Genomic DNA, 16,272 nt, shown 5'->3' on the forward strand with positions numbered 1-16,272 from the left:
ACACCAGTGAAGTTTCCTGCATCAGTTGACTCTTCCTTTCATGAATGATTTCTCTGTAACATACAGTGCTGTTTGATAGCATTTTACCCATAGAGGAACTTCTTTCAAAATTGGAGTCAGTCCTCTCAAACCTTGCCGCTCTTTATCAAATAAGTTTATTTAACATTTTAAATCCTTTGTTGTCATTTCAACAGTCTTCACAACATCTTCACCAGGGTAGATTCCATCTCAAGAAACCACCTTCTTTGCTCATCCATGAGAAGTAACTCCTCATCTGTTAAAGTTTATCATGAGATTGCAGCAACTCAGTCACATTTCAGGCTTCAGTTCTAGTTCTCTTGCTGTTTCCACCACATCTGCAGTTACTTCCTCCACTGATGTCTTAAACCCCTCAAAGTCATCCAAGAGATTTGGAATCATCTTCTTCAAACTCATGTTAATGTTGATATTTTGACCTCTTCCCATAAATCGCAAATGTTCTTAATGGCATCTAGAATGGTGAATCCTTTCTGGAAGGTTTTCAAGTGACTTTGCCTAGGTCCATCAGAGGAATCACTGTCTATGGCAGCTATAACCTTATGAAATGTATTTCTTAAATAATGAGACTTGCAAGTCAAAATTACTACTAGATCCACAGACTGCAGAATGGATGTTGTGTTAGCAGGCATGAAAACAGCATTAATTTCATTGCATGCTTTCATCAGAGCTCGTGGGTGACCAGGTGCATTGTCAGTGGGCGGTAATAGTTTGGTTTTTATAAATTTATTTATTTATTTTTGGCTGCATTGGGCCTTTGTTGCTGTGTGCGGGCTTTCTATAGTTGCAGTGAGCAGGGGCTACTCTTTGTCGTGGTGCGCTGTCTTATTGCAGTGGCTTCTCCTGTTGCGGAGCACAGGCTCTAGGTGCGCGGGCTTCAGTAGTTATGGCGTGTGGGCTCAGTAGTTGTGGCTTGCGGGCTCTAGAGAGCAGGCCCAGTAGTTGTGGCACACGGGCTTAGTTGCTCTGCGGCATGTGGGATCTACCTGGATCAGGGCTTGAACCCACGCCCCCTGCATTGGCAGGTGGGTTCTTAACCACTGTGCCACCAGGGAAGCCCTGGGCAGTAATAGTTTGAAAGGAATCTTTTTTTTCTGAGCAGTAAATCAGCAGTGGGCTTAAAATATTCAGTAAAACATGTTGTAAACAGATGTGCTGTCACCCAGGCTTTGTTGTTCCATTTATAGAGCACAGAGTAGATTGAGCATAATTCTCAAAAGCCCTAAGATTTTCAGAACGGTAAATAAACATTAGCTTCAACTAGTAGTCACCAGCTGCATTAGCCCCTGACAAGAGAGTCAGCCTGTCCTTTGAAACTTTGAAGCCAGGCATTGACTTCTCTCTAGCCATGAATGTCTTAGATGGCATCTTCTTCTAATATAAGGTTGTTTTGTCTACATTGAAAATCTGTTGTTTGGTGTAGCCACCTTCATGAATTATCTTAGTTAGATCTTCTGGATAACTTGCTGCAGCTTCTGCATCAGCACTTGCTGTTTTATCTGGCACATTTATGTTACGGAAATGGCTTCTTTCCTGAATTCTCATGAACCAACCTCTGCTAGCATCACACTTTCCTTCTGTATCTGCCTCACCTCTCTCAGTCTTCATAGAATTGAACAGAGTGAGGACCTTGCTCTGGATTAGGCTTTGACGTAAGGAAATGTGGCTGATTTGATCTTCTATCTAGACCAATAAAACTCTCTTCCTATCAGCAGTAAGGTTGTTTTGCTTTCTTATCATTCATATATTCACTGGAGTAGTCCTTTTAATTTCCTTCAAGAACTTTTCCTCTGTATTCACAACTTGGCTAACTGTTAGCCAAAGCCTAATCCAATGCAATAAAGCGAAGCACAATGAAATGAGGAGTGCCTGCATTATACAAAAACATCCATTTATTTGGAAGAAAGTTGATATGTCTATAGTTTAAAAATATATAATGATTTAGGGAGGTATTTTGATAAGCTTACGTAGCATTTAGTATGAATTATTTTATCTTCATTATTATACTGTTTTGCTCATGATACATTGGCTAATAGTCCTATACTTTGAGGTGTGATTATTTTTATAAACATAGTTCAGTAATTTTGTTTCTACTGCATCTTAAGTTTTAAAAGTATTTGTAAATTAATATCAAAATTAAAAATATTAACATCCATTTTTCCTTTTTCCTTCAATATACAGACTTCCTTTAATAAGTGTTGCACTAGTTCAAGGTCGGGCCCTGGGTGGAGGAGCAGAGGTTACTACAGCATGTGATTTCAGGTAGGGTAAGAATTGTATGACTCCTTGCACAGGTGTAATTAACATGCTCAAATTCATTTTTTGCCTGAATATCAATATTTTATTTATTCTTAAAGAGGATAATCAGTTTGTGAATATTTTCTTTTTGCCAATCATTCAAGTAGATAATTTTAGTCAGTCTAGTATAACTCCATAAATATTTCATTACTGTGCATTTCAAAAAGTTAACAAAAGGATTTGAATAAATCACATCCATATTAGCAAAGTCCCTGGGGAAGGAAACCAAGAAAATATATGAAACTTTAAGATTCCCAAGAATTATACAAGAAAAGTAAAGAACTAAAAAAACCCAGAGAAATAAAGTAAAGAGAATAGAGAAAGAGACTGCTTAAGTCTTCCTCTTACAAATAACAGGAGGTTTTCTGAGAACTATTTCCTATCTTTACTGTGATTTGTAGTAACTTTGTGGAGATTTTGGGCTGATTAGGGAATTCAATTAGAGAAAGTTATTCGGGACCAATTAACCTTTCAATCCTTAGAATTCTTTTTAGTATTGGCTAGCTGTACTTTATAGGAATGACACAATTTTGATAAGGCCTTCTATATTTTGGTTTTGTGTGTATAAAACATAAATGTTCAGTTTAATGACTTGCTACAAAATAGGAGCCTATGTAACCATATTATAGGTCAAGAATTGAAAGATTGGGGCTTCCCTGGTGGCGCAGTGGTTGAGAGTCCGCCTGCCGATGCAGGAGACACGGGTTCGTGCCCCGGTCTGGGAAGATCCCACATGCCGCGGAGCGGTTGGGCCCATGAGCCATGGCCGCTGAGCCTGCGCGTCCAGAGCCTGTACTCCGCAACGGGAGAGGCCCCAACAGTGAGAGGCCCGCCTACCGCAAACAAAAAAAAAAAAAAAAAAAAATTGAAAGATTACCGGCACTCCTGAACCCCCATACATGCACCTTCTAAGTCATAGACCCTTCATTTCCATCTATAGGAAACTATTACCCTGTAATTTATGATAATTACATTCTTACTTTCCTGTATAGTTTTATAAGTTAACTATTCCGTAACCAATATATTCTATTATTTTTTCTTTTTGAACTTAATATAAATGGCATCATATACTAATAGAAATACTATGAGGAAAGATTCAGTAAGCTAATTCATGCAAAGTAGTAACATTTTATTGATATATTAATTTTTCTTTTTAAAGTTTATGACAGGTTTCAATTTGTAAGTTGAAATATATCACTTTGTATTCACATAAGTCGGGATTTTAAAATAGTTTTGGTGTATAAGACAATTTACAAAGATCCCAGTCTCTCTGAAAACTAGTACTTACTAACTGGGGAGGATTCTTGTACACAACGAAAAATGGCGATTTCACATGACAGTGACCCCTGCTGTCATCAGTGCAGATTGCATCAGGAAGCTACATTTCATTCTGTGAGGAGGAAGCAGTTATTGGCTTCATGGACAGTATGAGACTAAATATAAATGCTCTGTGTGTGAAAGGATTAAATGCTTTCTCACTTTACCCTGAAACACAGGTACTTGTGGAATATAACATTTAAATATATAATTATATAATATATATAAGATATAAAGTATATATTTAAGTATAATTTAATATATTTAAAGAATCCTAAGGTATATGTGAGTATACATTATTACACTTAAAAATTCTCTACATAAAAAAAAACATTCTTTGCATAAAAGTAAGTGCAAGTTAAAACTTTATAGATGCACTCTGGAGAAAGTGTACCCTCTAACATAGTCTGGTGTTCATCTTTAAGCATTTATTAGACTTTTGCATCATCCTTTATATTCATTCCTGACCTGTGTTTGGGTGTAGTTAGGGTTTAGGCCAAAAGGCAAAATCACAGAAAAAATAGAGATTATTTAGTCCTTTAATACTGCTAATTTACCTTGCTATGTTATTCTCTAAATGAAGTGTCATGTGTTCCTAGAGCCTCATAAAATATTTAGTTTTTTTGATTATGAGTTGTCTGAGGGTACTGCCCTCATCAGATATATTCAGTAACATAACCAGATACAGTCACTTTTCCAATGAAGACATATTCATTTGTGGACCAACTACTTGGCATATACAGACCCTCATATTAAATTGCATTCAGTAGAGTCATTCATTAAACATAGTTTAGCACCATGGCTATCTAGGCACTGCCATTTAAGAAACTTGTATGTTTTGGGTTCTTGTTTAGTTTTTCTAGTAATACAGTTTTATTACATTTTATAAAATTTCTGATTCACAACTGATAAGAAATTAAAAAAAAAACTGATCCTTCACAATAGAAGTGTGAAAAGCACTGTCCTAGACTATTCAGCCCGTTTAAATCTTTTTACTAAATGCAAGAGTTCTTAAAAGATAAAGGCTAATAGAGAGGGTTGTATAGTGAAGTACATTACTAGCCACAGTTGCAAGGTAGTGATAAATCAATACAAATTACTCTAGCTGATTTTCCCCCCAACTTGATCAGTACCCTGTCAGTTATCTTCTATGACAAATTATATTATAAAAATACCTACTTGTTATTAAAAAAACACCAAAAGCTTTCATAGCATTCTGCTAAAAAGATAAGTTCCTTCCGTAGGTTGGCTCTTTTTAGCTTAACTTTCTTACCTTGGAGAGTTGCCTGGAATTCACTCAACTGACAGAAGAAGAAGAGAAATAATCTTAATATGAATATTCCAAAGAATTGAGCTCATGCACCATTCTAGCATTATCCTACTCGCTGCCCCCAAACCCTTTAAGCACCAGCTGATAATACATGTAATGAATTAATATGTCAGAAACAGGTCTACATGGCATATATAAACCCTCATACTAAATTGCCTTCAATTGAGTCATAATTTTCATTTAAACTTTCTTAGAGAAAATGGCTTTTTAAAAACATTTTCTAAAGCAAAACATTAACTTATGAATTAAAAAATGACATTCTACAGTGCTCACAATCTCGTCACTCTAACATTATCTTTCCCTTTAGTGACAAAATTGATGAGGAAATAAAAAGCTAGAATTGTATTAAAATCATTTGCTTCAAATTTTTAAATTTGTCTTGATTAATTAAAATATCTAGAATGAAATATAAATTAAGAAAATATTTGAGTATTAGTTTTCTATTGCAGCCGTAACAAATTACCACAAATTTAGTGGCTTATAACAACATCAGTTTATCTCACAGATGTATAGGTTGGAAATCTGACTGGGCTCAACTGGGTTCTCTAAACCTGGTCACACAAGGCCCAAATCAATATGTTGGCTGGACTGGGCTCTGAGGGATCATCTACTTCCAGGTCCATCCTGGTTACAGCTGGCAGAATTCAGCCCCATGCACTTGTAAGACTGAGGTCCCTGTTTTTCTGTCAGCCTGTCAGCCAGGGGCCAGTCTTTGCTCTTGGAGGATGCCTGCATTCCTTCTCATGTTTTCCATGTGGCCCCCCTTCAGCAGTGGTGGGTTAAGTTCCTTTCATACTTTGAATCTTTCTCACTTTCCCCTCTGCTGCATCTCTCTGACTCCAGTTGGAGAAAGTTTTCTGCTTTTAAGAGCTCATGTGGTTAGATTAGGCCCACTCAGGTAATCAAGGATAATGCCCCTATTTTGGTGTATATAACCTTAATTACATTTGCACAGTCCCTTTTACTATGTTTACTATGCACAGCTTCCAGGGATTAGGGCCCCGGACATCTTTGTGGGACCATTCTACCTACATCGAATGGGCTTGGCATAGAGAATATTGCCAGATTTTTTGCTTTTATATTCCTATTTGATCACCAATTAAAATTGGTAACTTTGTTACTCTAAGCTACCTTTGTAACTCTTTCTAAACTTTTATTTAGGTACTTTTTAGACAACATTAATAAGAGTTCCTATATACACCAAATTAATAAAGGTTCGTTGATATAAACATTATTTTAAGTGTAACTATAGTATGGTGTCTTAGATTGGTTTCAACCTCAAGTTTCCAGAATGTATTTTAGGAGGTACTTAGAACACTCATTCCTTGATTCTGCTTTCTGTCTTATTCCATATCATTCAGAAAAAGGGGGTCGGGGTGGGACAAAGGGGAGAGAAAAGAAAATCTCTCAGAACTACCCTAGAAAATAGAAAATGACAAACTCAGACTGCTTGGCTTTTCAGCATCAACTTTTGGCAGTCAAAAGCATGTAAACAGTTTAATTACATGTCTAATATTTAGTTTTTGCTACTTAATTTGGTATAAGAGAGAAACTGGAATTGCATTTTTTGTTTGGAAATATAGTCAGCCCTCTGTATCTGCGGGTTCCAAATTCAAGGATTCAACCAAGGATTGAAAATATTCTGGAAAAACATCCAGAATGTTTGAAAAAGCAAAACTTCAATTTGCCACGTACTTGCAGCTGTTGACATAGCATTTACATTGTATTAGCTATAAATAATCTAGAGATGATTTAAAGTATATGGGAGGATGTGTGTAGGTTACATGAAAATACTACACTATTTTATATGAAGAAATTGAGCATCTGAGGATTTGATATATGTGGGGAGTCCCGGAACCAATCGTGGAATGAACAGAGAATTTTCCTATAACATATTATCACTTAAATTTACCGATTTTTAACACTTTGCTGTTTTGTTTTTCACCTCGTGTGTGTGTGTGTGTGTGTGTGTGTGTATACGTATGTTTTATATATATATATAATTTTTTTCTGAGAAATTTGAGTAGGTTGCAAACATCTTGCCCTTTTACTCCTTTAAACACACATTACTCACATAAATATGTATTATTTTTTAAGAACTAGAGTATTTCCTTATTTAACCACAGCACAGTTGTCAAATGCAGGAAATTTAACATCAGTGCCATACTTTTATCTCACATACTATCCATATTCCAGTCGTGTCGATTCAGCAGTAATACCCAGTATAGCACTCCTGGACTTTTCCTCCACTGTGAGATCATGTACTGCACTTAGTTGTCAGAGTTCTTTACATTCAGAACTGAGATTATTTATTTATTTATTTATTTTTGAGATAATTTATTTTTAAGCCAATAAGTTTGTGTTATAACATCAATAGTAAATAATACAGGTGATGATAGTTTTAAAATGTTTATTGTGCTTTCTGGTTGTAAAAGGATATGTGTGCATGCTGGTGAATATGAATCACCTGGGGATTTTATTAATATGCAGTTCTGATTTCATCTCAGGGGTGAAGCCTGAGGTGATGCTGATGTTGCTGGTCCACAGACCACACATTGAATAACAAGGTTCTAGATTATTTTGAAAACACTTATTTCAAAAATATTTTACATATTGTAAAATATACCTTACTGTACAGTAAAAAAATTTTTTTAATGTACAGTTATAGACTAAAAATTAAAGTTGTTGCCATTCAAAGATAATTAGCATTAGCACTGTGGTGTGCTTTCTTCACATCTTTTTAAAACAGATGTATAACTATTTTTTAAAAATTAGGATCATATGACATATAGTTTATATTTAATGTACTTGGAAAACATGAATTTAATAAATTTAAAATATTCCATCAGTTTGGATTACTAAAATATCCTCCTTTGGTTGTTCCTAATTTTTCTCTATTATGATTAATGCTGTGATAACTGCCTTATAAATAAGGCTTTGTCCTTTTGGATTATTTCCTTAGAATAAATCCTAGTACTTATTAAGTACTTCAAGTACTTAGTCAAGGGATGTGAAAATGTTTAAGGTGTTTGATATATGGTGCCAAGTTATCCTCCAGGAAAGATTCTGCCAATTTATACAACTACCAGCAGTATATGAGTGTCTGTCTGAGAGCATCCTTTCTTACAATGAGTATTACTCTTTTAAAAGATCTTTTCTAATTTTGATAATCAAAAATTAAATTTTATTTTAATTTGCAATTTTTAAAGGTTTCAGTGAGGCATAAATTTTCACATGTTCATTGATGTGTATCTGTGTGTGTGTGTGTGTGTGAATTGTCTGCATTTTCTTTTTGCTCTTTGGAGTATCCAAGATTTAGCTGTTTATACACTGGATGAAAAACATTTTTATTCCTTCATCTCCCTAGAGAAATAAGATTCTCAATTATGCAGTTTAGAGCCTGCCTATCTAATTTGTTTTCAATCTCTAACATTGCTTTCATGAATATAAATAACTCTCAGCCAAAGGTATTAGCATTTCCAGCTGCTACCCATTAGTTCAAAGTATATTACAAAGAAAGGGAGCTATAAACAGCCTTGTCCCAAGGGAGCTACTGTAGGTAGCTCTTTTCTTAAAATACTAACTTAATAAGTAAAACACAAAATACACATACACACTTGCACAAATGTGCACGTGCACACACACACCAACCAGCACATCCCAGAGTCATTAGAAAAGAAATTCCTTTTTTTTTTTTTTTTTTCCTGTACGCGGGCCTCTCACTGTTGTGGCCTCTCCCGTTGCGGAGCACAGGCTCCGGACGCGCAGGCTCAGCGGCCATGGCTCACGGGCCCAGCCGCTCCACGGCATGTGGGATCTTCCCGGACCGGGGCACGAACCCGCGTTCCCTGCATCGGCAGGCGGACTCTCAACCACTGCACCACCAGGGAAGCCCACAAATTTCATTTTTGCTGCGGCAGTGCCTGTTCTCTAAATATGAGCTGTCCACCTTAGGAAGCAGTCACGCTGCCCACGCATGTTGCTTTGTTTTGTAGTTATCACTATTATGCGGAAAGACTTTAGAGCCTGTGATATCAAGAAAATGCACCTCTGAGCATGCTAGGATTACTGAGTATTAAAATCAGACTATATTCCCAAAACATTTTACTGTCTGTTTCTATCTCACTGTACCACCACACACACACACACAATATTCACTCATTCAACCACATACCCTCTTAGTCAAGCAGTCTCTTTGCATAAAATACACAGAGCCTCATGAGAACAATCAGCTGAGAGCAGGAAATCAGAACAGTGAGCTATGGGGAGAATCTTTGGAGTCTTTCCTTCTGTTTTCCATAATTTGTCTTATGTTGTGATGGCAGGTAGAAAACATGAGGAAGGAGGTGCCAGGAAAGTACATGCACAAACAAATAAGTGTTCAAAGCATGATTTTAAAGTATTGTTTGTGGTCAGATATGTTGTTGCTATTATATAATTTTATGTGCCATATTTCCCCATATCACCAGTTTGCTTTGTTGTATTTGGGTCTTCGTTTCTGTGCGAGGGCTTTCTCTAGTTGCGGCGAGCAGGGGCCACTCCTCATCGCGGTGCGCGGGCGTCTCACTGTCGCGGCCTCTCTTGTTGCGGAGCACAGGCTCGAGACGCGCAGGCTCAGTAGTTGTGGCTCACGGGCCTAGTTGCTCCACAGCATTTGGGATCTTCCCAGACCAGGGCTCAAACCCGTGTCCCCTGCATTGGCAGGCAGATTCTCAACCACTGCGCCACCAGGGAAGCCTGGTTCGTTCTTAATACCATGTAAAAGGACCAGCAATTTCTGGCCCTACAGTTTATTTAAATCAATGATTTCAGACTTCAAATTTATATTACGTGATTTAATTTTGTAACAGGACTGCCTTCTTTAAAATTTTTAAATATTTCAGCTTTTACTTATATTGTATGATATTCCTTAAGTTAGTCTTAGAGAGAGATATGTCTATTTTTCTTTTTTTAAATCACCTTGGAATCTTCTGCTTCAGCCATATCTATAACAGAACACAGTATTATTTCTACCTTTATTTGGAAATCAAAAATTGTATATATTTTGTATTCTCCATTAACAGATATTGAGGAAAGGTAGTATATCATTATTTGCTGGGCTTCAGTGCGAGTATAGCTCTTACTTTAGGGACTGAGTGAGTTTAGTCCAGGAAACAACTTTATGATGTCTTTCTAGCAGAAACACTGCTGTATTTGTAGTGACTTATCTATTAATGTAACCAACTTGATAATAATAAAAGCTAGTACACAGTTTAATATGTACACTGTGAGGCTACAAAATACATACAATTTTTATATTCCAAATAAAAGTATAAATAATACTGTGTTCTATAGATGTGGCTCAGACAGAAAATTTCACACTAATTTTTTTTTAAACATATATAAACACAATTCCTCTAAGATTCTGTTTAAAAGAATTGTGGTGTATGTATGTTCTAAGTAACTTTCATATATTAACCATTTAATACTCATGGTAATTCTATGGCATAAGTACTATTGTTATATCTATTTTATAAACAAGCACACTGAGGCCCAGGGATGTTAAGTAATCTACTCTTCCTCATCCTCTTTATACCATGTGTCTTTTTTCTTTGCTGTATTTTATGAGGTGTAAAATGCAGCCGGTCTAGTGGCCAAGCCAGGCAGTCAGTCTGGTTTACATTTATGCACTTCACATCAAAGCTCCTACTCTATCCCAATGCAGTTATTTATGTGTTTCTAACTCTTTGCCACAGAGATCAGTTAAAAGTACCTTTCTTTAATAATAAACATTTTTTAAAAACTTTTTTATAACTTTTACTAAAAATCTTCCTGTTTTAGTAAAATTTGGTAATTGTTTTAAAATTGTTTTTCTTGAATACATTTGTCCAAAGTCCTGCAACTTATAGCTAACTCATCAGAAAGTAGTAGCACAATGAACAGTCCTTTCAGGTATCAACATTGACTTTGCAACACCTGTCAAAGGTGATACTCTTCCTCAAGTTATGGGTAGTTTTTCCTATAACACTGATGCATCCATACTGTAACACCAGATATATCCATATTTGATTAAATTTCCTCATCTCCCCTCTCCCAAGGTGTCACAGGAAATTTTCAACTTTGCTAATAATAATGACACTAATAAACAGATACTTACAATTCTTTTACTTTTCAAAATAAGAGAGTTTAATATGGTTTTATAAATGAGTCGGGCTATAAGGCTTCAGAATCTTAAGATTCAGGTCTTCCAGTTTTCTACATAGATTAATAGATTATCCCTTGCAATAAATTACATTACATACAGGTAACTGCATCTAAACTCTAGCAGTAATTAGTGTATAATCCTATAAGGCCGATGGAAGCAGTTTCTGTTTTTGGATGCATCTTGCTGATATGACGTTTTCTTCATAAATTCTGGTTATCACCATTGAAGATTTTATATTTAACTTTTAGGTTAATAAAGAGTATTGTGGAAGGTTATCATCTGAATGTTCCATATTTCTTTCATTGTTAGACTGAACTACTTTGTGTTCTTTTGTCACTAATACATTTTTTGGTCATATTTTCTAATGTATTGATAATATGTACATCAGTACACAAGTACACCCTAGGCATGACATGTAAAGAATGGATGTCAGAGTTTGATCACAATAGGTATTTTTATAAAGATCACCTCAGGATTTGTTAGAGTTATAAAATATGATTCAAAAAATCATACCTCACCTTATAAAATAAGGCAAAAGGGAAAAACCAGACATGGTATAAAGATGGTAATAAACATTCTTCTTTAGAAGCAAATAATTCCAAATATAAATATGCTTACATATATAATAACTTTTGTTGTCATAAGTTCATCTACATTATCCCAACATCTAGAACTTTAACCAACTTTTATGTTCAGCTGATTTTAAATGAATTTTTCCCTGACATAATCCTTTTCTGTACTGTAGGCATAGATCTGAGCCATCAGTGTCAATTCCAGTATATAATGAGGAACTGTGACACATTTATTTTGTGAAAAGCTTTATAGGATTTTCAATATTAACAATATTCCTATTTCCAAGTCTATTAGACATTATTGTAATGTCTAGTCTACTTTCTTAACTTTTGACCTTGATTTCTGTTTATTATAAGACAGTACTCCTCTCACAACTTGGGGCTAGATTCAGATTAAGACACTTGTTCTTTCTTCCCTCCCATTTAAAAATAATTTATTGAAAACTACTATTTTCATGGCTATTTGCTTCTAATAGCAGTTGTCCGTAATAGAGGCAGATTTTCTCTTACAGGAACTCACAGCTGTGAAGAGAAAGTTCTCTTTCCCAGTGGGTTAGTAAATAGGCTTTTGTGAGAATTCTCTACTGGAATATTTCTCTTGATTAAAGGGTCAGAGACTGAAAGTCTATTGTTCTTGGTACTAAAAGAACCAAACCACCTGCAGCTAAGCATTGAACTCTTTGGAAAACCAGAACTATCTTAAAGTCTTCGTTTTTGTAATGAGTAGTTTGAAAGCAATAATTTTTCTTAAAAAATTAAAATTCAGACATGACTTTTGGTCCAAATTAGAGATTTTAACATAGTGAATGCATTGAAGAATGCAGTCCAAATAAAACTCATACACTGCATTCTCTAAACAGTATAGCTTTATGCAGCCTATTAATACTATACACATATTTAACTGGCAAATGTGACTACTGTGCCCACTAATCTCTTTGTGTTTATTCCCTTTTATTGTTCCACTTGATTAATCATCCCCCTACTCATAAAAGTCCCAAGATTTGGGGGAAATGAATCCCTGCTATAGGAAATCACTCAAGTCCAACCCAAGCCACTGTCAACTTTAATGGTATCCCTGCTTCCACTCATCTAGTTAACTATTTTATGTACTGTGAGGTTAAGAGCACACATAATGAAGCTAACTTACTTGGATTTAACATTCTGGTCCTGCTATAGCTGCATGGCCTTGGGTGTGCTATTTATTTAATCGCTGTTGCCTCTGTTTCCCTCTGTAAAATGAGCATATTACTGTACCTCATATGGTTGTTCTGAGGATTAGTTAACATAAAGTTCCTTAAATAGTTGGTGTGCTATTAAATGCTAAATAGGCTACTCTTACAAAACAAATCAGATACTACTCCTTTGGTCAGCCTCCTCCTAAAGAGCTTCACACTTAAAAAATAAAACCTGACCTCCTGAGTGCCTATAAGCTTACCTGTCTGATTTCATCCCCCATTACTCTCTGTTGGCTCTATTCAAGCTACATTAGCCTGTTCCCCAGAGATACTAAGCAGTTCTACTTCAAGGCCTTTGCACTTGCAATTCCCTCTTCCTGGAATTCCCTCCCAGAATTTTGCATCGCTCACTCACTTGGGTAGCTGCTCAAATATTCAGAGGGCTCCATCTAAAATAGCACACACCCAACACACATTGCCTCATTCTCTAGTTCCTTGCCTCATTTTCTTTATAGCATTTATCACCACTGACATTATATTGTCCAGTGTCTCTCCTAACAGGAATGTACACTCAGCACAGGGATTTTATTTTGGTCATTCCTGTAGTTCCGCATCTAGCGTTGGTAGTGCTTAGGAAATATCTGTTGGAGGAGTGGCTCAATCGAGTTAAGAAAAAACCAAACATTTTTTTTTCCCCTGAGGACTACTGAGTTTAACTTACTATGCATTTTTTTTCATGGTATGCACCTAACATTCCTTACTCCCATATTTTCACTTTAATCCAGGTTTTCTCAGTAGGCCACCACTCGAGAAAGATACACTTTGGGCTTTTAGAAGTAAACATAAAGATTAGATTCTTATATGCAAAGTAAAAGATAAGCGAGCACAAGAATGTTGACCATGTTTTCAAAGGGAAGTGCTAAATACTGTGCAATAAATTGAATTCTATACGTAGCCAGATTTTTTGAACATTGTTTTTAATACAACACATCTACCTGTAAAGATCTATGGAGATTTCAGATCAGATATGAATAGGTAGTACTTTGTGACTAAAGCATATATAGTTTCAATTAAGTTTTTTCTTTTTTCTTCTGCAGATTAATGACTACCGAGAGTGAGATCAGATTTGTCCACAAGGAGATGGGTGTAATACCAAGCTGGGGAGGCGCTACCCGGCTAGTTGAAATAATTGGCAGTAGACAAGCCCTCAAAGTGTTAAGTGGGGCCCTTAAGCTGGATTCAAAAAAGGCTTTACAAATAGGAATGGTTGAGGAGGTCTTGCAGTCTTCAGATGAAACCGAATGTCTCAGAGAGGCACAAGAGTGGCTGCAGCAGTTTATCAAAGGGCCACCAGAAGTAATTAGAGCTTTGAAAAAATCTGTTTCTTCAAGCAAAGAGCTTTGTTTAGAGGAGGCATTACAGACTGAAAGAGATCTTTTAGGAACAGTTTGGGGTGGACCCGCAAATTTAGAGGCTATTGCTAGGAAAGGAAAGTTTAATAAATAGTTTAAAAAAATATGTACTACAGGTAAAACTCCAATGATTAATATGTATAAAAGTTAAATGATATTAAATATGAATGTCAGAACTACTTTGAAGGCTACTATTAGTATTTCAGTTTTAAACAACTGTTTGAATACCTGAACTCACTGGCCTAGTTTTCAGTCTATCTGGGTACTTACCAAGTAATTTTGAACATCTGACTAAAATATGCAACACTTTCAGCTTAAAAATTATTAGCAATTCCCAAATTCCCATATTAGTTCTTAGGCTATAACCAAAGACCAGTTTTTAAAAGAAAAAACTACACAAAATCTCTTGTGTTATTTTTCATAAAGTCTTTGTCTTGCCTTACCTGTAAATTATTTACAAAAATAGCTTAATGAAACTTAGCAAAAGTGGAGAGGGGTCAGGGACAGGAAAATACGCAAAGGTATGATTAGTCCTCTTCTGCTCCAAGCAGCTGCAGTAAAGAAGTCATGGGTAACAGCCCTTCTTTTAAATAAAGATGCTCCTCACCTCAACTCTCTACAAATCTGGACCTTATTTGATCTTTTAAATAATTATTAGATTTCTATTTTAAATTATCTACGAAACAGTGATAGCCACCATAAAGAAAGTCTACTAACTACAAAATTGGCCAATTCATTTGTGTGCTCCAGAATTTCCAAACCAATAGTTAAGAAGTACTGTAGTTTACGTAGTAATCAAATTGAACTTTGATCAAAACTGCCAAAGACTGCAGAGAGTGAGGAAGCATCCTGTAACATACATTTGCGTTTTACATCAGATTTCTATTTTTTTCTGAAAAGTAGCTAGCGTTTCTTCTTTTGTAACTAGCTGTCTTTTAAAAGTAAAGTTAATAATGTGCAACTCAAACTTTTATGATCTCAGTAATACAGACTTTAAAAAACATAAGTCAAAGAATTAATTCCTAATTCTAACCTGTCACAACAAGAGGTAAAAGGATGGACCTAGAGTCTGTCATACAGAGTGAAGTAAGTCAGAAAGAGAAAAAGCAAATACTAACACATTTGTATATGTATGCTAACACATATACATGGAATCTACAAAAAAAAAAAATGGTTCTGACGAACCTAGGGACAGGGCAGGTGTAAAGATGCAGATGTAGAGAATGGACTTGAGGATGCAGTGGGGGAAGGGGAAGCTGGGACAAAGAGAGTAGCACTGACATATATACACTACCAAATGTAAAACAGACAGCTAGTGGGAAGCTGCTGCATAGCACAGGGAGATCAGCTCAATGCTTTGTGACCACCTAGAGGGGTGGGATAGGGAGGGTGGGAGGGAGGCTTAAGAGGGAGGGGATGTGGGGATATATGTATACATATAGCTGATTCACTTTGTTGTACAGCAGAAACTAACAACATTGAAAGCAATTATACTCCAATAAATATGTAAAAAAATAAATGACAATTTATATTTGCTACTGTAACATTCAATTCACCTTTGAAAAATCATATTAAAGACAACTTGTGTATGCTTTGTGATCCTACTGTTTTACTTAGGAAAATACAGAAGGGAAACACGTTACTTTTCTTCAGAATCAAATTCTGGATTACCAAGTTAACCCAATGCTTTCTACCTTGCTATACAGATTGTACAACATTTTGTGTTGAATCACGTTGTGTCTACTAATGCTGTTTAAAAATAGGCCTACCATTTAATTCAGATTAGGGTTAGCCATTAATGAATACTGGCAAAGAAAATCTAATATATATACACGGTCTCTACTATCAGTTATTTAAGGCCTTTAAGTCTGACAGGCTTTAGGTTTATTTCCATACATATTTATTCCATGAACATTCCCTGTAGACTCTGTTTAAATATTCTCTATGA

General features: G+C 35.7%; 1 protein-coding gene across 3 annotated transcripts in view; it reads left to right on the forward strand.

Annotated features, from left to right (window-relative positions):
- ECHDC1 (ethylmalonyl-CoA decarboxylase 1) overlaps positions 1-15,684 on the forward strand; it is a 44,198-nt gene extending 28,514 nt beyond the window's left edge. For all 3 annotated transcript variants that reach the window (XM_082856112.1, XM_082856111.1, XM_082856113.1), the window contains exons 6-7: positions 2,218-2,298; positions 14,010-15,684. In XM_082856112.1, the coding sequence (XP_082712238.1) occupies positions 2,218-2,298; positions 14,010-14,418 (490 nt within the window). In that variant the 3' untranslated portion in view covers positions 14,419-15,684. The remainder of the gene's footprint in view (positions 1-2,217; positions 2,299-14,009) is intronic.
- Positions 15,685-16,272: the final 588 nt, after the last annotated feature.

The sequence above is a fragment of the Leucopleurus acutus genome, assembly GCF_964270905.1.
Source record: "Leucopleurus acutus genome assembly, chromosome: 15".
NCBI lineage: Eukaryota > Metazoa > Chordata > Mammalia > Artiodactyla > Delphinidae > Leucopleurus > Leucopleurus acutus.